This window comes from Ochotona princeps, chromosome 5 (assembly GCF_030435755.1).
Source record: "Ochotona princeps isolate mOchPri1 chromosome 5, mOchPri1.hap1, whole genome shotgun sequence".
Lineage (NCBI taxonomy): Eukaryota > Metazoa > Chordata > Mammalia > Lagomorpha > Ochotonidae > Ochotona > Ochotona princeps.
This window is the reverse complement of record NC_080836.1, coordinates 11,917,370-11,944,037: the sequence shown is the minus strand read 5'-3', so window position 1 is coordinate 11,944,037 and position 26,668 is coordinate 11,917,370. Positions and strand designations below refer to the sequence as shown.

At 46.3% G+C, this 26,668-nt stretch overlaps 1 protein-coding gene across 1 annotated transcript in view; it reads left to right on the top strand.

Annotated features, from left to right (window-relative positions):
• Positions 1–15,722: 15,722 nt before the first annotated feature.
• Positions 15,723–26,668, top strand: part of EPB41L5 (erythrocyte membrane protein band 4.1 like 5) — a 108,851-nt gene continuing 97,905 nt past the window's right edge. Inside the window, exons 1-2 of the mRNA XM_058664187.1 lie at positions 15,723–15,880; positions 23,743–23,930. Coding sequence (XP_058520170.1) covers positions 23,751–23,930 — 180 coding nt within the window. The 5' untranslated portion in view covers positions 15,723–15,880; positions 23,743–23,750. The remainder of the gene's footprint in view (positions 15,881–23,742; positions 23,931–26,668) is intronic.

Sequence of the window (26,668 nt, the reverse complement as noted above, 5' to 3'; positions counted from 1 at the left end):
TCATTTTAGGACTAATAGTTTATACTCATCAATGATATTTTTAAGCAGTAATCTTAAAATTATTTCTATGTAGAGGATGTTTTAATTTGGGATTTTTTTTAAAAGGTGCTATATGTAAATACAAAGGGGGCAAGTCAAAAGTCTAGTTTTTTTCCTACTTAAAAGATAATTTTTCATTTCTGTCACCATTGATTGTTTGATTCTACTTCACCTAGTGGCAAAATGGAATTAACTAGCCCTTTAATTGTTTTCGGCAAACTTTCCCCCCCATTTCATGAAACTCTTTTCCCATATGGTTTCTTCTCATACATAAGAGACAAGCTAAGGAGTCATTTAAAGTGTGTAAGCTTGAATTTAGTGAACACTGGATAGTCTGAAAATTGTCCTGTGTGTGTGGTGGACACAGCGCGAAAGGCCTGTGCACATCTTCATCTCAGCAAAAACTTAAGACTCCTACCATTAATTGGAGTTTAAAGTAGCTACAAATACTAACGACAAATGGATTAAAAATGCCAATTGCATCAAAACTGTTGTAGTCTAAAGAGCAGTTCGTATTATGTGAAATGGTGATACATGTATTTTGTTGGCCATATTTCATTTTGATTGAAAACTAGTGTTCAGGTACAAACGTGAAAACAACTCTAGCTGTGACTCTTCATGTTCAGTTGCAAAATAAAAATGTGCTTTAGTAACCTCAAATATAAGACTTTTGCATATTATTTTATGGGACTATTTTATTGTTGGATTTTCTCACATTTACGTTTGGGAATGGGTGATCAATTAGAAGGAATCAGAGAAAGCTAAGCAAGGAATTTATTTCTAGAATTTAGGGCTCACATATTGGCTATAACTGAGGAAGAGAAAGTGAGCAGGGAACTAACAGACTGAGGTGAAAGCAGCCTTAAAGACAACACTGCTCACCTCCTCCCCGTCCCAGCGCCAGCCCCTGCATGATGGGAAGCAAAAGGACCTCTCTGGTACGGCCTGAAAGCTGGCCTCACAGCGTCCCCAAGTACATCCACGTGTGCCATTTTTCAGCTGAAAGAATGACTTTGTGGAAAAGCAAAAAAGCGAACATAAAGATCTGTGGTGATGCCATGCCCGAGCTCTTAGGCACATGGTAAGGATTCCAGCAGCATGAGGGAGGTCCAGGAGGAGTTGTTATGGCCTCGTCCCATGCCCCACTCCCGCAGAAACTCCTGTCAAGCCAACAACTCCTGACTCTTGTATTTTCTCCTGTGTCTGTGCATACATGGCACAATTGATCGATGCCAGCAGATATGACACAGTCTACAATTGCTTTGGCACCTTGGAAGATTTTCTTATCCATTTATTCAGGCCTAGTTCATTTTTTTTCATCACTGTGCACATGGAGGTACCATGATTTATTGGTGGACATGTGGATGTGCAATTAGTGATGTACAAGCAGTGCTGCAATGAGAATTCTTACGCAGATATTTTCATTACTCATTGCCAGTATATGCACAGGATATGTTTCCTAACAGTAGGATTGTTAGGTCATAGGGCACCTGCATTTTCAGGTGGGAAAAAAAATGTCATTCATGTTCTTGGAGGAAATTAATTTATGCTTCAAAGCATGGGAGAATGTCTTTTCCCATGTATTTAGGAAAACTTTATAAGCTTAATTTCTTTACCTTATAGATGAAATATTTCATTTAGCCTCTCTAAGATTAATAATTTTTCATAACTTTCTTGAGTACTTGTGAGTTTTTTTCCCTGTGGAGTCCTGCTTTTTTTTTTTAACTTATTTGTAGTAAAAAGGCAACTCTACAGAGAAAAGGAGAGAAAGATAGATCTTCTATCCGCTGATTCATTCCCCAAATGGCTGTGACAGCCAGAACCTAGCCAAACTGGAGCCAGAACTTTCTTCTTGGTCTCCCACATGGGTGCTGGCTCCCAATGCTTTGGGCCGTCCTCTACCGCTTTCCCAGACCACAAGCAGGGAGGCAGGTCAGAAGTGGGGCAGCTAGACACAAACCAGCACCCATAAGGGATCCTGGCGCTTGAAGGTGGAGGATTAACCTTGAGCCATTGAGCCTGCCCCTAAAGTGTTTAGCATTTTACTATGACACTGGTAGTCTAGCAATTCACTTGTCAGCCATATTGGTTTCAGAAGCATCCTTTGTGTTGACTTCGTCACTTCTGTCTTGGGAGGCACAAACATATCCATCTTTGTAATGACTTTGAAGTTTAGGACATCCCTGTGGAGGCTTTAATTCCTCCTCACATCCCAGCCTTGACCACGCCATCTCAGTGCACCACTCGTAGACTGGCAGTCTGCTTTGCACCCTTCCCCTTGGCTCTGCTCACTGCTGCAAAGTAGGCCAGGGCTTTTGCAGTTCCATTGGTTAAACCACACCTGCTAAAATCAGTTACACCCCTGTGCTTCCAAACATACAAATGTACTTATCTTTATTAATCTATTATTTAATATATTGCACAAGCCAATGAAATGAGAATGTAAACAGCAAATCGCAGTTTTTGAGAAACCCTTCAAAAGGTAAGTCATCAAAGAACTGACAATGTTTTTTTTTTTTTTAAGATTTATTTTATTTTTATTACAAAGTCAGATATACTGAGAGGAGGAGAGATAGAGAGGAAGTGGAGCTACCGGGATTAGAACCAGCAGCCATCTGGGATCAAGGCAAGGACCTTAGCCACTAGGCCACGCTGCCAAGCCCTGACAGTGTTTTTAAACTTTACTGTCAGAGGAACAAACAAGAGGAAGTAGAGAATGCTATTAGCAAACATGATGAGTGATTCTGGTGAGCGCTTAGAGCAGGGCAGAACATTCACCCCACGGAATCTGCCCTTGGTTTGGCCCTGCCAGGTCAACCACATGCATTTATAGCAGACCAGTTTTCAAATTGATGGATGTTATAAATATTCAAAGGCAGAAAAAAGTTCCTCAGCCCTAGCTGAGAAGACCAAGCAGAGTGGTGCTAGGAATGTGGGCAGTGAAGGCAGCACTGAGCTTTCTGATGGAAATGAAGATTCCTTTTGGGAATAGAATTAAAGGTAACATTGTTCCATCTCAGCAAAGAACCTGGCTCTATTGTGACCTTGTCCTGAGGCCTTGTGGGAGGCTGGAGTTCTGAGTGGAGCTGGTTTGACAGGGATTCCAAAAGTAGCAAGGGCCCGGTGCGATAGCGTAGTAGTTAAGGTCCTCGCCTTGAACGCTCCGGGATCCCATATGGTCGCCGGTTCTAGTCCTGGCAGCCCTGCTTCCCATCCAGCTCTCTGCTTGTGGCCTGGGAAAGCAGTCGAGGATGGCCCAAAGCCTTGGGACCCTGCATCTGTGTGGGAGACCCGGAAGATCTGGCTCCTGGTTTCGGATTGGCTCAGCTTCAGCCATTGCGGGCACTTGGGGAGTGAACCATCAGATGGCAGATCTTTCTTTCTGTCTCTCCTTCTCTCTCTCTATCTGCCTTTCCAATAAAAATAATTTAAAAAATTTAAAAAACAAAACAAAAGCAGCAAACCATGAGAATCCCTGGCTGCTGTGAGCCAACCACACAGTGGGAATCCAGAACAGAAACAGCAAAATGCAAGAATTTCTAATAGTAGCAGTCCTTCTGGCGAGCAGAGAAGGAAAGAAATTGCACATTTGGAGCAGAAGACAGTAGAACACCTGCTTGCTGAAGAGGCCAACACAGGTAAACAAGAGCTGAGAATTGACAGGGAAAAAGCCCTTCATGGCATTCTGGGGTCTGGGAGGCAGAGCTTACACTGGCAGTCCCATCAGACATCAGCAAATGTGGAATGCTTTCAGAAATCTTCGGGACAGGATTGTTTGGGTACATGCCACCTATGTTCACTGCAGGTGTTCCAAGCAGTTGCCACAACACCAACCTCTGCATGGAATCACTTAACCAACTTGCAGCTTATGGGAGTGATGTCATGGAAGACAGGTGAACTGGAAGCTCCATTCCTCCATCACTTCCTCAAACAACTATGTAACTTGCCAGGACTGTATGAAGGAAGCCTTTTGAAACTCCTAAGTTCAGTGGGACGCCCAAAGCATCCAGGAGAGAACCTGAGGAAGAATACGGTAGGTGCAGTCTGGTAACGTCCAGGTTTTCACACAGCAGGAACTGCTCTCTCCCATCCCTGAGGCAGGTTGCAGTTGAGATAACTGGTATGACTTGCTGGAGCCAATGTGGCTAACTGACTTTGCCTTCCGAATATTAAGGTTGTGGTTTTTATTGGTAACCACACATGTTGACTACTAGGAGGCCAGGACCAGGGCTGCCAGTTATTATTTTAACCCTCTTGACCTCAAGCTGCTTCCAAGAGATTAAGGAATAGAACTTGGTTTTACTCCTTATCAAGGGAAGCAAAAACTTCAGTGATGGGCTCAGCACGATAGCCTAGTGGCTAAAGTCCTTGTCTTGCATGCGCCAAATACCATATAGGCACCAGTTCATGTCCCGGCTGCTCCATGTCTCTTGCAGCTCCTTGCTTGTCAACTGGGAAAGCAGTTGATAATGGCCCAACACCTTGGGACCCTGTACCCATGTAGGAGACCTGGAAGAAGCTCCTGGCTTTAGCTCAGCTCAGCTCCGACGATTGTGTCCCTTTGGGGAGTGAACCAGTGGATGGAAGATCTTTCTGTCTCTCCTCTCTATAAATCTAAATTTCCAATAAAAAGTAAAATAAACCTTAAAAAAAAATCCTGGGTTTGGTGGCCCAGCCTAGCAGCTAAAGTCCTCACCTTGAACATGCCAGAATCCCATATTGGTGCCGGTTCTAATCCCGGCAGTTCCATTTCCCATCTAGCTCCCTGCTGGTGGCCTGGGAAAGCAGTCGAGGACGGCCCAGCACCTTGGGACCCTGCACCTGTGTGGGAGACCTGGAAGAAGTTCTGGGCTCCTGGCTTCTGATCGGCATAGCACAAGCCGTTGTGCTCACTTGGGGAGTGAATCATTGAATGGAAGATCTTTCTCTCTGTCTCTCCTCCTCTTTGTATATCTGACTTTCTAATAAAAATAAAATAAATCTTTAAAAAAATTCAGGAAAGTAGACAAATAAAAAATGATAATGAACAATAGCACCCAGAAACTGTAAGGAAGTGAACAATCTGGCAGGGTTGTCATAGTATACCATTTGTTTTGAGAAACATCTTTTTCTGGGTGTGCCTGTTACTTTGTCAAACTCTCCTTTCAAATAAAGATGTCAGTCATACCAAATTAGAGTCCTATGACTTAGTCATTAGATACTGGCTTGATGGTGTTTATCTTAGCAAACAGGGCATGAAAAGCTAGATCCCACTGAGGGCATTTCAACGTGCCTTTTGAGGAACACATTTCAACCTCTTGCAGTGTCACACAGAACCGAGGCAGTTCCGTTTCTTGCTCTTTATTCTGGTCATTTCAACTGACCTTTATTGAGATTAACAGATTTTTCTGCTAGTTCAAGTCAGCTCTTGGGCCACTTTAGTGAATTCTTCATTCCATTTATATTTTTCAAATTCAGAATTACTATTTGCTTTTTAAAATATAATTTTTGCCTATTTAGTGATATTCTCTGGTAAGACATAGTGCTTTTTTTAAGATTAATTTTTATTGGAGAGACAGATTTACAAAGAGAAGGAGATACAGAGGGAAAGATATTCCATCTGCTTGTTTCACTCAAGTGGCCACAACAGTCAGAGCTGAGCCAATCCGAAGCCAGGAGCCAGGAGATTCTTCCGGGTCTCCCATGTGAGTGTAGCATCCCCTGCTGCTTTTCCCAGGTCACAAGCAGGGAGCTGAATGGGAAGCGGAGGAGCCAGCATATGAATGAGCACCCATATGGGATCGTGGCGTGTGCAAGGTAAGGACTTAGCCACTGAGCCATTATGCCAGACCCAAAGACATAGTTCTTATACTTACTTTAGTTGTTTAGATATGGTTTCCAATAGCTTTTTGCACATACTTCATATGAGTGACAGTGTTTGTGTAGGTCCTACATCTGAACTTCCTTTGAATAGTTTCTTTAAATAGTTCTTCCTTTAAATAGTTTCTATTTACTGGTTTTCAAAAATATTTATTTGAAAACCAGAGTGTATTGAAAGAGGGATCCTGGAAACCAGGGGAGGTGGTTTTATTTTTGTAATGCTATATGAATCTTTGTTGTGATTGGGAAAGAAAGAAAGAAAGAAAGAAAGAAAGAAAGAAAGAAAGAAAGAAAGAAAGAAAGAAAGAAAGAAAGAAAGAAAGAAAGAAAGAAAGAAAGAAAGAAAGAAGAGAGAGAGAGAGAGAGAGAGAGAGAGAGAGAGAGAGAGAGAGAGAGAGAGAGAGAGAGAGAGAGAGAGAGAGAGAAGGAAGGAAGGAAGGAAGGAAGGAGAAAGAGAAAGAAAGAAAAAAAAGAAAGAGAGAAAAGAAAGAAAGAAAAGGAAAGGAAGAAAGAAGGAAAGGAAGGAAGGAAGGAAGGAAGGAAGGAAGGAAGGAAGAAACTTCCATCTGCTTGTTTACTTACCAAATGGCTAGAATGACCAGGAGTTGCACCTGTCTGAAGCCTGGCAACAGGAGCTTCATCTGGGTCTCCCACATGCATACAGGGACCTAACACTTGGGCAATTCTTTTTGCCTGCTTTCCAAGGCACATTAGCAGGGAACTGAATCAAAAGTGGAGCAGCTTGGGGCCTCATGCAATGACTCAATGGCTAAACCTTCCCCTTGCAGGTGCTATTGTACCATATGGCAATGGTTTGTGTCTCAGCTACTCCACCTTCAGCTCCATTCAGCTTCTTGCCTGTGGCCTGGGGAAGAGCAGTAAGGTTGGGCTAAAGCCTTGGAACCCTGCACCCATGTGGGAGACCCAGAAGAAGCTCCTGGCTCCTGGCTTCAGATCGGATCAGCTCTGCCTGTTGCAGTCTTTTGGGGAATGAATCCGTGCATGGAAGCTGTCTCTCCTTCTCCATAAATCTGAACTGCCTTTCCAGTGGAGCAGCTGAAACTCAAACTGATACCCAAATAAGACATGACTGCAGGCAGTGACTTGACTGGTTACACCATCATTCTGGTCGTCTATTTACTGCTTTTGTTCTGCCCAGTATGTCAGTTTCTTGTTTCTTTGTGTAGCTGATTTTCTTTTTGAAAACTGGGCATTTTAAATGGTACACTATGACAACCTGCCAGATTGTTCCCTTCTTTACGGTTTCTTGTTGTCATTGCTCATTGTCATTTTTTTATTTGTCTACTTTCCTGAGTTTTTTAAGGCAGATTTATAGACAGAAAGATCTTCCATCTGCAAGTTCACTCCCCAAGTGGTCTAAGTAGCCAAAGCTGAGGTGATCTGAAGCCAGAAATCAGGAGCTTCTTCCAGGTCTCCCACACTGGCGTAGGGTCCCAAGGTTTTGGGCCGTCCTCAACTGCTTTCCCAGGCCACAAGCAGGGAGCTGGATGGGAAGTGGAGAGCAGCCAGACACAAACTGGCACTCATATAGGATCCCAGTGTATGCAAGGTGAGAAATCAGCCACTGAACCTTTGTGCCAAGTCCATGAACTAATTTTTGTTAAGTTTTTAGTTTTTTTTTATTAATTTCTGTCCTATATGAGAAGTTTTTGTTTAATTGGCCTAGTGGTCACTCTCTGTGTGTATGTGTGTATATGTGTGTGAGTTGAGCATATCCTCAATATTTAGTCAGGTAGTTACAAACTCTGCCTTAACTCTCACTTCTGGTTTTGCTAGAATTTCAAATTAGCCAGAAGTCATAGCTAAGAACTTTAAGATGTTCATCTTTGTAGCTTGATGAATGAAAGTAGTTTCTAGAGTCCCAAAAATAGGGATTTTTCTACAATCTCTATAGTTATCCTACTTCCCAGCTTTCCATTTTGATCTTTCTTTATTCAATTGTTGGACCAGGCCAAAGCAGAACTCCATCTGGATCCCCCATGTGGGTGGCAGAGAGCCAAGCATTTGGTCCATCTGCTGCTGCTTTCCCAGGTGCAAAAGCAGGAAGCTGTAGAATCTTCTAATTACCTCATCTTATAGAGAACCTGCTGCCAGGATAGATGAAGCTGTATCTAAGTGGGACAGGAGCAAGGTGGTTATCACTGCCTCTCTATTGTGTGATATGATACTTTGCAAGCCCTGGTATCAAGGAACAGTCACAGATGTGGCGCAGGCGTCTGAAGAACTGGTTATTCAATGTGTAGGCCACTAATGAGCAGTAGCAACGGGCTGCTAGCTGGTTTGTCAGGACTCTGAGCCCCCACCCCAGGCCCTCTCACCCTTTAGTAAGATCCCCAGGTGAGTCACCTGCACATGCCCGTCTAGAAGTACTGGACTGTCCTCTTTCCTCCCTGGAGTCTCTCTCTCAGTCTTATCAAGGTTTCCCCACTAGCCAAAGCTGATGGCAAAACCTTCTCACTTCTTCCTCTTGATTGCCCAATACCGTGAACTCACCTAGAGCCAGGTAAGCTGTTCTGAATTCCTTCCTAGCCCAGGACCGGAAGGAGCATGGCCATTGGCCACCACGTGAGTCAAGCCCTGTTCCAGGTCACTCAGAGCCGAGGGATGCAGGAAATAAGGATTCACGCAAAAGGAGTGTCAGAGTTTTTGCCTCACAATGCGAAAAAGTAGAGAAAAGCCTGCTTGCTTCTGGAAAAGGACTTACTTTTCCCTGTCTCTTCACTGTATGTTGCCACCCCCACCCCACCCCACCCCACCCCACCCCACCCTTTTGTCAGTGGGTAGAACTTTTGCTCCACCATTCTCCTGCCAGGTGTACTTGTAAGAAGAAGCAGGTGAAAAAAAAAAAAAAAAAGAAGAAGCAGGTGGACCTTCAAACATGGGATTCTGGCTCAAGGAAGCTTCAGCTGCCCTGAGGGCAGGCCCTAGCCCAACCCTGGGCCTCACTAATGCCCCATCCAAGGACTTTCCTTTACCTGAAAGTCACATGATCTTCTGTGTGAAACTGTATGCTGATAAAAACATTTTCAGGTAACTTGTTTTAACGCAGTTAACCTCTCTGCTTTATGAGAAAGGTGCTTTCATTGTCATTTCATACACCTGACAGGTGTTTGTGGATTTTAAGCATTTTTTTTTCCAAACAAAGTTATTTTTAGTTTTATTTGGAATGCAGATTTACGGAGAGAAGGAGGGACAGAAAGAGCCCTTCCATCAACTGGTTCACTTTCCACATGGCCACAGTGGCCAGAACTGAGCCAATCTGAAGATCCAGGAACTTTTTCCGGGTCTCCCATGTGGATATTGGGGCCCAAGGACCCGAGTCATCCTGCACTACTTTCCAGACCATAACCAGAGAACTGGATTGGGAAGTGGAACAGCCAGGACACCAGCTGGTACCCATATGAGGTGCTGGAGCTCTCAGGTAGAGAATTAACCTGCTGCTCCAACCCCGATCTCTTAGCTTATATTCATTAGTGAAATCTTCCCTCTCACATGGGTGTATGTGTGGTTTTTTTTTTTTTAAACTTTGAGGAGGAGTGATGTAGGCATGTCATTAAAAAATTTATTTAATATTAGTTTTACTTTTTGAGATACAAAGCTCCTATTCATTGGTTGATTCTTCAGATACTTGCAACCCATGCTGAAGTCCAGAGCTGGAATCCAATCCAGATTTCGCATGTGGGTGCCAAGGACCTAAATACATGATCCTAGCACCTGTGTTACCAGCAAACTGGAGTCAAGAGCCAAAGCCGGGACTTGAACCTTGGGTCTCTGAACCACTCAGCCAAGTGGCTGCCTCTCCTGGGTGCTTCTTGGTGACTTTTTTTGGCCTGGCTCTATCTGTGTGCATTTTTGGAAAGGGCTGTGCCCTCTCAGATCTGGGTCTGATAGGCCCTCTTGATCGTAACTCTCCTGAGGGCGTTTGCTTTGCAGCGTGGAGCCTTTGGAATGCAGGGCCCTTGGGTCCTTGGGAGGACCTCATCGCAGATTGTAACAATCTCCGCTCCAATCTGCTGGGACTTCCTTGGAAGAAACGACCCCAACAATGAGGACCAGGTCACAGCAGGCTGGCCAAGAAAGTCAAGAACCTGAAAATCAAGACCAGAGGAGAAGATTCTGCAGGCTGGGGACACATGTCCTCCATGACTTAAAGGGTTGTCATGCGAAAGAGGGATTATGCTTCTGCTGTGATTAGAGGTGGCTGTATCGTGCAGATAAGCCGCTTTAAGCTTCAGGATTCTTTGCAATACCTCAGACCTAATTTGAATTCTTACATTTGTGTTATATCACATGCACCTTCAAATTACATATGCGCTGCTAATCAAAGACACACAGTACATTTGTAATGTCATGAAACAATCACATCACATTAACAGTTATAAATCATTTATGATGTATATGTGATGTATATTTTTTTAAAATTCATATTTTTTTATTTGAAAGAGTGACACTGAGAGGGAGAGAGATACACGGAGAGATCTTCTATCTGCTGGTTCACTGCTCAACTGGCCACAACAGCCAGCTGTGGGCCAGCCTGAACCCAGGAGCCAGGAACTCCAGCTGGGAGTACTTGGTCATCTTCCCCTGCCTTCCCAGGCACATTAGCAGAGAGCTGGATCAGACGCGGAGCAGCCAGGACTCGATCTAGCACTCCAGTAGGAGATCTGTGATGCTGGGGCTGCAGGTTGTATAACAACGATGTCCTATCAGATACAGATATTGAAATGTCAGATGATGGAATGTGTTCTCTCTCCTCCCCCCACCGGGTGTGACCTGCGTTAAGTTTGAGCAGGTGATGTCATTAGGTCATCAAGAGAGTGCTGGGACTTTCTTTCGCTGAATCAAGGACAAAAGATTGAGGAAGAGAAGGTTTCGCCCCCCCCCCCCTTTCCGTTTCTCCCTGCTATTCAGGAGAGCTGGTAGCACAGCAGCCAGAGGCACACAAGCCCAAAGTCGACAAGCAAAGGGAGGCAGAGCAGGACCAGTGAGGGACCGGATCTGCCCTGCCTCTAATATTGCCGATGCCACAGTGTTAGTTTAAGCTGCGGTTGATTGCGTCTTCTTTTCCTTGCAGCGTAGTGCATTTTTACTGAATAGAGCTGTTGTTTGAGGGACTTCCTGGTCCCTGGTGGAAGTCCATTTTCAGGCTAATGGTACCACAAGTTCTGTTACAGCTGGCATTTGTGTCTGGGGGAGAAGGTGATAACATGGCTTTAGGAATAATTTTAGGAGGCACAGACATCTTTCTGTAACAGAGGTCTTTAGCTTCCATTGCCCCTCTCCTAAGTCTTCCTGTTGCCCTCACCATCTTCATCTGTCTCCCACACCTCATCCACAGTCTCCTTCAAACACACACTTGGGCCCGGCGGTGTGGCCTAGCGGCTAAAGTCCTCGCCTTGAAAGCCCCGGGATCCCATATGGGCGCCGGTTCTAATCCCCGCAGCTCCACTTCCCATCCAGCTCCCTGCTTGTGGCCTGGGAAAGCAGGAGAGGACAGCCCAAGGCTTTGGGACCCTGCACCCGCGTGGGAGACCCGGAAGAGGTTCCAGGTTCCCGGCATCGGATTGGCGCGTACCGGCCCGTTGCGGCTCACTTGGGGAGTGAAACATCGGATGGAAGATCTTCCTCTCTGTCTCTCCTCCTCTCTGTATATCCGGCTTTCCAATAATAATAAAATCTTTAAAAAAAAAAAAAAAAACACACTTGACAGGCAGTAGAGAAAAGGACTGAGCAAAGCGGCTGCTATCTCCACACGGTGTTGCTATCCCAGTTTCAATGGAGTACTGCCAGAACAGGAATTCCTCGTGGATTACCTAAGAGGTGAATGGCAAGGGGTGGGGGCATGGCAGAGAGGGTGAAGCCACCACCGATAGTGCCAACATCCCTTATGGATGCTACCTCAAGTCCTGGCTGTTGCACTTCCAAGCCAGCTGTCTGCTCCAGGTGTACCTGGAAAAGCAGTGGAAATGGCCCAGTGTTTAGCCTCTTTTAGCCACGTGGGAGACGCAGAAGTTGTTCCTGGCTGTGGCCTGGCCCAGCCCCACTGTTAGAGCCATCTGGAGAGTGAGTCACCAGATGGAAGATTTCTCTCTCTCTCTCTCCTCTCTTCCTGATTTTCAAATAAATATTTAAAAAAGAGAAAGGATAGCTCTTCAAATGTGCTAAGACTACTCAGTGCCAGGCTGAGGCAATGGCATTCAGGCCTGAATTAGATGGTCCCCTGGGCAGAACACAGTCTTTCCAAGGGGCACACAGACCAAGCGATATTTTAAAGATTCTATTACAGAAAATTTTAAACTCATCCAAAAAAAAAAAAAAAAAAATAGAATAATGTATCCACTAGCCAGCTTTACTTCATGGCTTACTCTTGCTTCATCTACATCTGCTCTGCTTCCCCCTCACCATCATCACCATCATCATCACCACTCATCACTTGCTAAAAAACACCTACTTATTTTTATTGGAAAGGACAATCTACAGAGAGAAGGAGCGACAGACATATCTTCTATCTGCTGGTTCACTCCCAAAACGGCTGCAACAGCTAGAGGTGAGCTGATCTGAAGCCAGGAGCCAGACACTTCTTCAGGTCTCCCACGCAGGTGCAGGGTCCCAAGGATTTAGGCCGTCCTCTACTGCTTTCCTGGGCCACAAGCAGGGAGGTGGATGGGAAGTGGAGCAGCAGGGACAGAAACTGGCATCCATATGGGATGCTGGCACTTACAGGTTGAACATTAGCCAATTGAGCCATTGCATCAATCCCCATCCATCACTTTTCTTAAAAAAAAAAAAAATAGATTTATTTTATTTTTATTACAAAGTCAGATATACAGAGGGGAGAGACAGAGAGGAAGAACTTCCATCCATGGATTCACTCTCCAAGTGGCTGCAACGGCTGGAGCTGAGCTGATCTGAAGCCTCTTCCAGGTCTCCCATGCCGGTGCAGGGTCCCAAGTCTTTGGACCGTCCTTTCCCAGGCCACAAGCAGGGAGCTGGATGGGAAGTGGGGCTGTCAGGATTAGAACCGGTGCTCATATGGGATCCCAGCACACAGAAGGGGAGGGTTTTAGCTGCTAGGCTATCGCATCAGGCCCTATCCATCACTTTTTAACTGAGCTAAGTTGAAGCTGTGACCACTATGTCTTCCCCTCTCATGCGCTCCAGCTGTTTCCCCTAGAAGATGTGATGTGATGTAAATGTTCTAACAATTAGAGTATAGCAAAGTTTTTACAACTTTGGAAACACTCAGCCACCCAAGTGTACACTTTTAAGAACACTTTTTCCCCCTTTTATCTGAAAGGCCGAGAGGGAGACACATACACAGAAACAGCCCGAAGGCTCCCCCGCCACTGGTTCACTCCCCAGATGGCCGAAACAGCAGGGGCCAGGTCGAAGCTGGAGCTTGGAACTTCATCTAGGTCTCCCACACAGTGGCAGTAGTCCCAGCACCTGGGCCACCTGCTGCTGCCTTCACTGGCACGTTAGCAGGGAGCTGGATCAGTGGCAGAGCAGCTGGGACTCAAGTTGGCATGCTGGTGCGGAATGCCTGACTCACAGGCAGCAGTGCAACCTGTTGCCCCACAAACACTGGCCCAAGAAGGCTGCATTAAAGTGGATTAATTCTATAAGGGTTTCTCAAGAAGTTGGCAGGAAACTTGAGACACGTTCATTCTACTGCAAAACATTTTTGCAATGCCTACATTGTTTTTTTTTTCATAATGTATATTTTCCATGAATTTTTTTTTTTTGAGTTTCACAAGTGGAATTTTATTTTTTTTCATATATGCACACATATACATGTATTATTTCATGGGAAATTTAATTTTCAACTTGTAAATAATTTGTGTGCTTGATACTTTTGTGAATTTAGTTAATTCAAGAGACTTAAGTAATCACATAAGCAGTGAAATGAGTATCTATCATAAATTTTAAGATAGTTTAACAAAGCCGTCTTTACAAAAAATACCATAATCAAATAAAAATATTGTCTTCCAGAGTAGTGTGAAATTGACTGCTCTGACTAATTACCCTTTGTACTGAAATTTTAGTTTCCATGAATTTTTGAAGAATCTTCCTATTCATAGATTTCTTTTTGTGCCAAAACTGTCTTTGAATTCAGTGTTTCCATGAACTTCCTCCAGGACCTTCACAGCTCAATAAAACTAGTTTTTAAAAAGTAGAATTAGGAGCATTCAGCCCAGGTGTTAGGCCTCTGACCAGTGCCTGCAACCTTATTAGAGTGCCTGGGGCTGACACCCAGTGCTAATTACCCACTCCAGCTTCCTGCTAAACAGACCGCCAAGAGACAGCAGATGGTGGCTCAAGTGACTGGCTCCCAGACACCAATGTGGGAGACCCTGCTTGAGTTCCTGTTTCTGCCCAGCCTTACAATTGCTGACATTTAGGAAGTGAACTGGCTAATGAAAGATGTCTCTCCTGTCTATAACTCTGCCTTTAAATAAATTAATTAATCTTAAAAAAAAAAAAAGCATTTTGGGGCAACCACGATGGCTCAGTTAGTTAATTCTCAGTCTGCAAGCACTGGTATCCCACATGGGTGCCAGTTTGAATCCCGGCAGCTCCACTTCCCAACCAGCCTCCTGCTTGTGGCCTGGGAAAGCAGTAGAGAATGACCCAAAGTCTTAGGATCCTGCACTATCGGGGGGCGGGGGGGGGAGGGACCCAGAAGCTCAGCTCTGGCCATTGTTGCCGTTTAGGAAGTGAACCAGCGGATGGAAGATCTTTCTCTGTCCTTTTCTCTCTAAATCTGCCTTTTCACAACAAAACAAAAGAAAAAACAAAAAAGTTTTTTTTTTTTTCAATCTAGCTTGTTAAAGCTGGTCTGCCTCTGTGATTTGGGTAACAGGAGTCCCATGGCATAACTTTTGGGCATCACCCTTGCCAGGTTTGCTCCATTTTCCACCTTGGTCCAGCACAGCTAGCTGACCCTGCCAGAGAGGGTCCCCTGGCAGATGTGGGCTTTCCTGGAGCCAGAAATGATGCAGGCAAGCTAGAGCACCATAGCCCTACGCTTTGGGGGTGGTAGAGGAATGGGCAGCACCGGTGTCCAACAAGAGCTCCAGGTGTCTGTGTCTCTTGTGAGTTCGCCCAGAACCCCCTCAGCCCACATTTCCTCGGCGGCGACCCAGCACACATACCTGGGAACACTCCGGCACCTCCTCCCCCAGTCCGCCTGCCCAGGAGGACACCCATCAGTCCTTATCTCCCGGACACTGGTCAGTGTTTGGCCCAGGGCTGCACGTCGCTGCGTTATCTCGCTCGCTCCGTGCTAAGCCCCACGAGGCGCTCCTAGTCCGTCTCGCCAGCCGGCGCTCCCCAAGAACATAGTGTGCAATGCGAAGCAAGGACAAGCGACCCTGCCTTCCTCTGTCTCACTCTCCCCCAGCTCTATATTGCTTCCAGATCCCGATCACCACGTGCCACCTGTTGGTTCATGGTCCCTCCCGCGAAGGCTGCAAAAGTCACCTGTAATCGCGGGGCTGTCGCGGCCAATCAGTCATTGCAGAAAGCATGAATCTCCTGGGCCAAGGCAAGGACGAATTCACCGACGCGATTTGCAGGTGCCCCGTGGTGTCGCCACCTACAGCTAGCCCCCTGGGGCAAGAAGACGGACTCAGGAACCGGCTCCCAGGCTGCGCGGCCCGTCGTCTCCCTCCGGGTCCCAGCCCAGCCTGGCCCTGGCGCGGCCGGTTTAACCCGAGCCCGAGCTCCGCGCGCCCATTTCCGGGGCGGTGTCATTGCCCATTTAAGAGCCGGACGGCCCGCCCCTCCAGGGGCGGAGCCGGCGCGCGGAGGGGCTTTAAGGCGGGGTGGGGGGCCGCCCGGGTCCGGCCGGGGGATTAACGCCGGTGGGCGCGCGCCGCGGGCCGCCATTTCCGGGCGTCTCCGGAGGAGCCGCCCCCTCTGGTGTCCTTGGCTCGGCGCGCCGCCGTGCGCGGCTCAGGTAAGCGCGAGGCGGGCCGCGCGGGTTGTGGCGGGGGGTCGTGGGGGGCGCCCCCACCGGACCCCCGACGTGTGCTTCGCGGCCCCGGGGGCCGGCGCGGTGTCCGTGGAAGCCCGCCCGAGGGGAGGGGAGGGGCGGCGGCGGCGTCTCCAGAGCCTGGGCGGCGAGTTTCGGGCGGTTGTTGTTGTCGGAGGTGGCGGGTGGTGTTTGCGGGGCTCGCGCCGGGCGTCCCACCTGCGCTAGGCGCTGAGGGAGGGGAGCGTGGCAGGTGGGAGGCGGGCGGCCCGGGACGCGGGGGTCACGGCATCGGCCAGGCTGGCCCGGGGCGCACTGGACTGTTGGCGCTGCCGGGACGCGGCCCGAGGCAGGTGCGTTCCCGAGGAGGGGGATGGTGGGGAAGGTGGCCCGGGCACCCTGAGCTTCCCGGCTGCCACCTGCGGCTTTGTGGCCCCGGGGTGCAGACCTGGGTGTAGTCCGTTCCTGCTGGCTCTCTGCTCGGCCTCCGCGGATGAGCAGGGTCCGAATGCCGGGGAAACACCCAGCTCTCCGCGTCCCCCATGTAAACTGCCCCCTGCGTCACCTCCATTTCTAAGGCACCCAGGGCCGGCTTTGCTTACTCCGGGAGTGCTCTTCATGCACGCTTGCTCGTTCCTCACTTTCCACAGGTGGTTGCACAGGGAAGCGATCCCTGCAATGCTCCGTTTCCTTGCTGGGAGGTCAGGGGGCATCACACCCCACTGTCTCGGGTTCCTTTGGCTGTATTGAAAGGCCACTAGCTTGCCGGGCGGGGAGAGGGGTGGTTCCTAGTTACATGAGAGCTCTCACGTTTCCCGACGAACTTTGGAATTTGGGGTATGGATTTGAGTAGGAAAAAAAAAAGCCACTTTCTGTTCTTTTAGGCAGGAAGCCGATGCCTGGAGTTTGCCTGCCTGTGATTGTAAAGGGAACGGTGCTTAAATTAAAAAGTTAGAAATGATAATGTTCTGTACAACTTTTTGTTGTTTTGAAGCCACAGAATCCTGCCACCCACTTGTTCCTTGCGGGTCACTGTGGTGTGGCTGGGAATTTCCTGTATAGGATGCCCCACTCAGACTGGATCAGGGTCCTTGTGTGCTAATGGAACAGCTAGCCAGTATAAAGAAAAGAAAAAGAAAGGTGGGGAGTCCCAGCGTGATAGCCTAGTGGGTACAGCCCCTGCCTTGCATGTGCTGGGATTCCATATGGGCACTGATTCCTGTCCCAGTGGCTCCACTTGCTTCCCATCCAGCTCCCTGTTTGTGACCAGGGAAAGCAGGACGGCCCAAAGCCTTGGGACCCTGCACCGGCGTGGGAGACCTGGAAGAGACTCCTGGCTCCTGACTTTGGATCAGCTCAGCTCAGGCCATTGTGGTTGCTTGGGGAGTGAATCAACAGACGGAAGATCTTTCTGTCTCTCCTCCTGCATATTTGACTTTTCAATAAAAACTAAAATAAATCTTTAAAAATTGTTGTCAATGTTAATATCAAATCAATAAAAATAATTGAAAATATTAAAAAAAAAAAAAGACAGGTGGGGCTTTTCATTACATTTTGTTAAAGTGTTACAAGAAGGAAAAGGCCAGGTTGCCCAGAGGGGCGCCTGCTTCTCACCTGGAAATTAGAAGGTGCTTTCCTGAGTGCAGGACATTAAGGTTTGGCATATGGAGGGGGAGAGGATAAGAAAGAGGTTTGGTTTTGTTTTTTGTTTTTCCAGAAAGTTGGAGCACCTTCTAGAAGAAAGGTTCAGGGTTGAGCTTGTGGGGGAGTGGGAAGAGGGCTGGAGCAGTGGGGAGTATGGGAAGAGCCCTGTGGTCACTGGGTCCTCTGACAGGGCTATGGAAGGCTGAGAAGTCAGCTTGCCACTGGCTGCAGTAGAAGGACCAGAAATGAGGGGGTGCTGGGAGAATGAAACATTTTGATTGTTTTTTTTTTTAAAAACAATTGAACTCTTTTTCTTAAAAAAAAAAAAAAAAAAGATTTATATATTTTTATTACAAAGTCAGATATACAGAGAGGAAGAGAGACAGAAAAATCTTCCGTTCGATGATTCACATCCCAAGTGACTGCATCGGCCGGTGCTGTGCCAATCCGAAGCCAGGAGCCAGGAACTTCCTCCATGACTCCCACACGAGTGCAGGGTTCCAAGGCTTTGGGCTGTCCTCGACTGCTTTCCCAGGCCACAAGCAGGGAGCTGGATGGGAGTGGAGCTGCCGGAATTAGAACCAGCGCCCATATGGGATTCTGGCATGTTCAAGGCGAGGACTTTAGCCGCTAGGCTGGACCCTACATGTGTCTTTAAAAAAAATTTTTTTTTTGAAAAACATGTGTCTTTAAAAAAAATTTTTTTTTTTTGAAAGGCAGAATTAAAGAGAGGGAAAGAGAGAGGAAGGTATTCCATCCACTGGTTCACTCTTCAAATAGCCACAGCAGCCATAGCTGAGCCAGTTTGAAGCCAGGAGCTTCTTCCAGGTCCCCCGTGTGTGTGCAGGGACCCAAGGACTGACCGTCCTCTGCTGCTTTCCCAGGCACGTTAGTACACCGTTGCGTCAGAAGTGAACAACTGGGACTTGAACTGGCTCCTTTAGGATGCTGGAGTCACATTCGGTGGCTCTACTTTACATTGCAGTGCCAGCCCGTACAAATATCTTTTTTTGTGAATTTATGTTCTCATTTCACACCGTTTTTTTCATATCTTGCCCATTTTTTCTGACTTTCCTAAAAGATGTGCAATTTTTTATTAAACTGCATAGAAATCCTTCAAAAAATTTTTTTGGAAACTTATTTAAAAGCTTTTTGCTATGCCATTTGTCCTTTGAGTAATTTTTCATTTCTTTTTCAGTTTAAATCTTCGGTCTCTGCAATTTATTGTTGTGGAGTGCTTTCCTATTTCTGTAAAAAGAACTGCTAGCTTTTTGTGACATTATGTGTCATACATCGATATGCACTTGAAGTCAGAAAGATTGTTTTGTAATATTTGCTTCCTAGGAACCACAAAATCATACATTTTAAATGTTTTTCCTTGACCAAGAAAGTCCTCTTGTTTGATGGAAGAATTTAGCATAGATAAAAGTGGTGACGGATCTGTGATGAGCACCCAGGTCTCTGGCACCCAAGGGGTAGTTTCGCCACTGAGAAGAGACAATTTGATCTGTGTCACCACTCACCTCCCTTTCTTGTGTTAATTTGATGTGAATACCGGATACCGCATGTTTTCATCTGAGTATTCCGGTGTGTATTTCCAAAGAGTAAGGATCCTTGAAGAAACAAGGTAACTTCTTTGCCACTGCTTTTGTCTGGAGTGGCAGTGGTGGCCTGGCTTCCCTAAATAATCCTGTCAGTGCTGAGACTGTGTGTGGACTTTTACTTCCTTGGCAAGTTCAAATGACAGCTCTCATGGCTTGCCGCTTTATGTAATGACCCAGGTGCGTGCAGGCTTGTTAAAAAGGAAGATGATACTCTTCATGGCTACTCAATATACTGTTTTGATATTAATTTGCTTTGATATTTTAGGTTTGGTTTTTATGAGGTTTTTAGATGCTTCCAGACTAAAGAGTCAGCTGGTTGTGTAGGGCTTCTTTTAAGCTGTGTATATGACAAGCAATTGTGATTCCAAAAAAATTTTGGACATAACTTTTGGCTTATGTAAGAGCTTCCCCTAGTGATAGTTTTTTTTTTTAATTTTTTTAAAGTTTATCTGAATCAGAATTCAAAATAGTAAGTATATTACTGTTGCTTGGTACGTATTTTAAAGTCATTTTTTGAAAGTTTTCTTGGTTATTGGCGACAGAGTAACAGAAGAAAAGAGAATGAGCAAGCAAGACATCTGTATGCTCGTTTACTCCCCAAATACCCACAACGGCTGGGCTGGGATGAACCTGGCAGCCAGGGCTGCCCTCTGGGTCTCCCACGTTGGTGGCAGGGACCCAAGTACCTAGCATCTAGCGTGTGCATGAGCAGGAAACTGGGTGTGAAGAGAGGTCAGACTATTTCTTTTAAAGATTTATTTATTTTTATTGCAAAGTCAGATATACAGAGAGGAGGAGAGACAGAGAGAAAGAGCTTCTGTCCAATAATTCACTCCCCAATCAGTTGCAACAGCCAGAACTTCACCGATCCAAAGCCAGGAGTCAGGCGCCCACTCCGGGTCCCCCACACAGGTGCAGGGTACCAAGGCCCTGGACCATCCGTGACTGCTTTCTCAGGCCACAGGCAGGGAGCTGGATGGGAAGCAGGGCCTCCCGGACACTAATCAGTGCCCGTATGGGATCCCGGCGTGTATAAGGCAAGGACTTTAGCCATTAGGCTACCACGCTGGGCCCCAGGGGCCAGATTCTGTCCCAGGCATTCTTGTATGGGATGAGGAAGTCTCAGTTTCTAAACCATTTTTTGCAAGTTAATGCATTTAAAGGGAGTGTGGGAGAGAGGAAGGGAGAGATTGTCTGTCATTTGGTTACTTAGCAAATGGCCCGTTCAGCCAGAGCCGGACCAGGCTAAAGCCAGGAGCCGAGAACTCCATGTGGGTGGAGGGGCTAAGACATGGGTCATTCTCCCAGGCACACAGCAGGAGGCTGGATTAGAAGTAGAGCAGCTGAGACTTCAGTGTGGGATGCTGAGGATGGAAGCTGGTTCTCCACCCACTGCCCACAGTGTGGGCCCACCTGAATCACTTTAATAAAGTGGGTGTTTTTTTGCCTTAAGATTTAATTTATTTTTATTGGAAAGTCAGATTTGCAGAGAGAAGGAGAGACAGAAAGATCTGACATCTGCTGGTTTGCTCCCCCAAATGGCCACGACAGCTAGATCTGAGCTGGTGGAAGCCAGGAATTTCTTCCGGGTCTCCCATATGGGTGCAGGGGTCCAAGAACCTGGTCCATCCTTCACTGTTTTCGCAGGCCACCAGCAGGGAGCTGGATGGAAAGTGGAGCTGCCGGAACATGAGCTGGTGCCCGTATGGGATGCTAACACTTAGCCAGTTGAGCTATCATGCTTTTTGTGTTTGTGATTTCATTTCAAATCTCTGCTTTTTAAGAATTTCTTTTTGCTGAAATGTGTTATATGATTGTTTCTATGACACAAAGATACCAACTTGTGGAGTCAGAACCTTGACTTGAACCCCTGTTTTTTGCCACTTACTAAAATACAGACTTGGCCAGTGGTTTAACTACTCTGACCCTTCCTTTATGGCTCATCAAAATGAGATAGTGCTTAGGGAATTTTTCTTAGGTAAAGATAAGATTGTTTACTTAACATTTATTGTTAGGATTATGAATTATGCCAGGTGGCTAAGCTATTCAGAGTGGAGGCTGTGTCCTCACATTGCTAACAAGAAGTGAGACATATCAATGAGCAATTCTGATTAATGAAGCAATAAAATGTTCTTTTTATTCATCTATTTTTATTTTGCTTTTTAAAAATTTTTGAAGCAATGAAATGTTCTGCAGGCTCGGTGAGGTACCTGGATGGAAGTGCCTAGCTTAGAAATGAAAGACTTATCTGTCAGAGAAGACGTTGGGGAGGAGCTCAGTTAAAAGGAGTTGAGTAGGGGGTTCTTTGTCCTAGTAGCTTTAGAATTCCGGGGTGACAGCTACAGGGGGGCCTAGGCAGCCAAAATGAGGCTTGTGCAAGGGGAATCCAGCTGGAGAGCTGCCCACTGTTGCAGTTTTTTTGGGGGGATTACACAGGACTATGCCTCTAGATACATACTGGTGTTGCCTGGTCTCAGATCTGTCCTATAGCAATTTCCCCGAATTCGCCTGTTCTCAGAGAACCTCTTCTGTAGTTCGAGTCACGTGCAGGTGCTGCACATGGCCATTTTTATGTGCAAGGTCGGGAAGCAGAGGAAAGAGAGATCTTTCATGTGCTGATTTGTGACCCAAATGTCTGCACCAGCCAGCCAGGGCTGAAGCAGGCGGAAGGCAGCAGCCCAGGAATCCATCTGGGTCTCCCACAGGGATGACTTGATTGAGTCATCCTCTGGTGCCTCCCAAAGTACAGGCAGCCTTGGTGTTAGAAGCAGAATTGATGAGATTCGAGCCAGGACTCATGACCACTTGTGCCAATCTGCCCACTCCTTATAGTTTTTCTTTGTTTTTAAGAATTTCCTGTTAGGTTGCTGGTAGGTAAGATGAGGAATTAACTCTCTTCAGGACTCCTTGTTCTCAGCCCCTGCTGTTCCTTGCCTCTCATTGTAGTTTCTGTGTATTTCTGGTTAGATCAGTGTTTGGTGTTGATATATTATGGCCGTTTAAACTATTGGCTGAGCTGTGTAGTCTGTGATTTCTCTCCCATTTTCAGACCTCTGTTTTCTCTGGAGTGAACGTTGTCTTTTCTTTGATGTTGGCTTAGCTATATGAACTGTGCTTACTCTGAAACTGTTAGCTGTGTGAATTAAACCCATGAGGTTAGCAAGGTAACTTAGGGTGTTTTCCATGTCATTTGTTTCCAGCACTGTACTGGGTGTTTCTAAATGTAGTATGAGATTTTATATTATTAAGATCTATATTAGCCAATTTGATTAGCTTTAATGTTCTTGATGGAGATAAGGAATGAAGTGGCCTTAAAACAGTTTGATGCTGTAAAGGTTTATGTTAGAAATTAAAACCTATAAATACTAAAATATTTAAGGGAACTTAGGACCTTTGAATTGTATTTTGATTGAAGAAGGCGGTTGTCTTTGTAGCGAGTACTGAGACTAGAGAGGCAGCTTCAGCATCACTTTTTTTTAAAGATTTATTTTTCTTGCAAAGTCAGATATACAGAGTGGAGGAGAGACAGAAAAATCTTCCATCTGATGATTCACTTCCCAAGTGGCCACAACAGCCAGAACTGTGCCGATCTTAATCCAGGAGCCCAGAACTTCCTCCAGGTCTCCTGTGTGGGTGCAGGGTCCCAAGGTGCTGGGCCGTCCTCGACTGCTTTCCCAGGCTACAAGCAGGGAGCTGGATCGGAAGTGGAGCTGCCAGGATTAGAACCGGCGCCCATATGGGATCCCGGCGGCGTTCAAGGCGAGGACTTAAGCCACTAGGCCACCTTGCCAGACCCCAGCATCATTCTGATCATTGGAATACATCTTAGTGTGTAACATCTTCGAATGTTTGTAGGGATATCCAACTCTGTACAGCTAATTTATTGTTCTAGAAAATGTGATGAACTTTCCGAATGTTCACTCCTCTCCTTCTATATCAGCTTCTGGTAAAATTGCCCAGTAGGTTTAGAAAGCTGCAGGCTATGGCTCTGTTTTAGATATAACAGTCTTTTAAAAAACTTTGAATTAGGGACTTGGCATGGTGGCACAGCAAGGTAGTCATCTGCCTTGTGGCACCGACATCCCATATCAGCACTGGTTTGTGTCCTTTCTTTTCTTCTTCTAATCCAGCCGCCAGCTTAGGGTCAGGGAAACCTGCAAGGAGACTCGAGTCCTTGGGACCTTGCACCCATATGGGAGACCGAGGAGAAGTTCCTGGTTACTGGCTTCTGATCAGCTCAACTCCAGCTGTTGTGGCCATTTGGAGAGTGAAGCAGCAGACGGAAGACCTTCTTTCTTTATCTCCTCTCTTTGTAAAATCTGCCTTTCAAATGAAAAATGAATCAATCTTTTAAAAAACCTTTGAATTGAAGTAGCAAGTTTCTAAAATTTATTTTTAGTTGACAGATAAAAATTGTTTATTAAATGAAACACATTTGAAAATGTGTGTAAGAACTGAGTTTTAGTTACTGTTTTCAAACGTGTTGACTGTTTTTATAGCACGCCTGCTCAGGTCTACAGGATTTACCTAATACTGTCACTTATCTGGCTGACACTGTCTTCCTCTCTGATGTCATCTTTTTCCACTCTGATTTTACAGTGGCAGAAATGCTGCGGTTCCTACGTAGAACCCTCGGGCGCCGGTCCATGCGGAAACATGCTGAGAAGGAACGGCTCCGAGAGGCGCAGCGCGCTCCCACTCACATTCCTGCCGCTGGAGATGCCAAGTCCATCATCACGTGTCGGGTGTCCTTGCTGGATGGCACCGACGTGAGTGTTGACTTACCGGTATGTAGGTTTTGCTGAGATGCTTCTTCTCAGAGATTGATGTCTTTATTTGAGCTTTTCGCTGGGAAACAGGGACTGTGTATGAAGCACGGTAATAGACAAGGCCATGGTAGGGAACCTTGGCCCTGGAAATAGCAGCAGTTAACTTGAACAATTAAACAGTAGGGCTGTTTTGGCCTGATGCGGGTTAGCATGTGTACCTGGGCAGGCCATTGTGTAATAATGGGTAGATTGTCACAGTCCCTATTTCAACAGCTGTTGAAACAGAGAACCATACTAGTACTTACATATGTGCTGGAAGACGTTTAGTTCCTTGTATTCTTCTGTGTTTTTCAAAACTCCTCAGTTTGGTGTGTTTGTGGAAGTGCTAATGAAACAAAATGAGAAACACGACTAAGTGTTTCCCCTGCTCAGGTCTGACTACCTCCGTGGGCCCAGAGTCGTTTGTGCTATGGATTGCTGTTGTGCCCTGTACTCTTTATTTATTTTTTTTTTTTAAAGATTTATTCATTTTATTACAGCCAGATATACACAGAGGAGGAGAGACAGAGAGGAAGATCTTCTGTCCGATGATTCACTCCCCAAGTGAGCCGCAACAGGCCAGTGCGCGCCAATCCGAAGCCGGGAACCAGGAACCTCTTCCGGGTCTCCCACGCGGGTGCAGTGTCCCAATGCATTGGGCCGTCCTCAACTGCTTCCCCATGCCACAAGCAGGGAGCAGGATGGGAAGTGGAGCTGCCGGGACTAGAACCGGCGCCCATATGGGATCCCGGAGCTTTCAAGGCGAGGACTTTAGCCGCTAGGCCACGCCGCTGAGCCCTGTACTCTTTATTTCAAGACAGGCTGTTGTAATGACATTTGCATTTTGGATCAGTTGATTCTTTGTGTGTGTGTCAAACAGTGTAAGCTGTTTGAAAGAGGGTAGCTTATTCCTTTTTTGAGGAAGTCAACTATTTGGCTTTGGGGCGCAAGTTCCCTTTGTCTGAATTACATTTATTTATCCTACATCTCCAGGGGTCCGTCTCCTGTCTTCTTGTGAGTTGTGTAATACAGTGAAAGCTTCCTTGGATGTTCTGCAGTAGTTTCCCTCTCCACAGTCTCCTTAGCATGGACCTGCTTGCCCAAAATTACATTGAAAAGTTGCTGCAGTATACAGTTAAGCCTTAAACTCAAAGTGGGAGTTTCAGCAATTAGCTAGTGTGTCTAAATGAGTATTCTGATCAATTGAATGATGTGGAATGTACTGGGTGTTTTACCATTTTAATGATTTGGGGTGCGGAGTGTTTTGTTATTTGAAGAGGTTGGAGGTTAGACTGCATATTTCTGGGGGTGCAGGCGTCTTAATTTTTTTCTGGTAAGAGCTTCTGAAGGGTTGTCAGACATTCCAGGGAGAGCTGCCTTGGGAGGCTAGTTTTTGTATTCATGTCTTACTTGATAAGCATCTTGACTTGTGTGCTGTTCCTCAGATATCATTAGGTATGTGGTGAAGAGCCCCAGACTGCTGTGTTGAAGTCCGGGAGGAAGTTTCTTGTTACCTAATGGTTGAAGTATGAACTCTCAGGGCTGTGTGGATGATGCCACGTGAGCAGAATTTTTAAGGAGGCTTAAAAAAGAGGGGGGATGCCAGCACGTGGCCTAGTGGCTGAGGTCCTTGCCTTGAATGCACTGGGATCCCTTGTGGGCACCAGTTCGTGTCCTGGTAGCCCCGCCTCCCATCCAGCTCCCTTCTTGTGGCCTGGGAAAGCAGTTGAGGACGGTCCAAAGCCTTGAGACCCTGTACCGACGTGGGAGACCCAGAAGAGCTCCTGGCTCCCGGCTTCGGATTGGCACAGCACCGGCACAGCACCGGCCGTTGCGCTCACTTGGGGTGTGAGTCATCGGACGGAAGATCTTCTCTGTCTCTCCTCCTCTCTATTTCTGACTTTGCAATAAAAATAAATAAATCTTTTTTTAAAAAACCACATAACGTGGAGGAGAGACAGCCTGAGGTTTTCAGCTTAGAGGGCAAATGGTGAGTGGCTGGCTGAGCTAGAACAGTTTCCTAAGCTTGGCCTGCCTGGTGAGGCGTGTGTGATACCCCATCAGGCCTGGGAGTGTAGGCTGGGTGGGGACAGAGGCCGGGAAGCACCCAGTTTGAGATTTGATTCACTGGAGCGAGAACAATGGCCTTCTCAACCCCGCAGGTGAAATCTTAGCTATAGTAACCCAACTCCAGAGGTTTTCAGGGCTGGGAACGGAACATTGGCTGATTTTTGACTAGAGTAAAAATGTAGGTCAATGGAATCTTAACTTCTTAAAAAAAAAAAAAAAAGGTCCATTTTCTAGTAAGACTGCAGGAGAAGACTAAGACTTGATCTTGGTAATTGAATGAATCACATATTCGTTTTCCTTTAGGATCAGGGTCACTGTTAGTTTTACTAGCCAACATGAAACTAAAATGATTACTCAGGTAATATGTAAAGGATGATCTCTGGTTAAATAGAGTAACGTGTCTGTGGACTTCAAATGCACATTTATCAGTTGTCAAGGTCATTCTCTTGCTCCTCCTCTCCTTTGACAATTATGCAGGAGGCTTTTTTGATTTTTTTTTTCCTTTTTTCTTTTGGGATGCAGAGGAAGAGCTCTCCTCTGATGGCTCATCCCCCCAAAGGTCCCCAGGCAGTTGGGGCTCACTCAGGTTGAAGCTACAAATCAGGACCTCAATTTGGGTCCTCCTTGAGGGTGGCAGGCACCCAAGA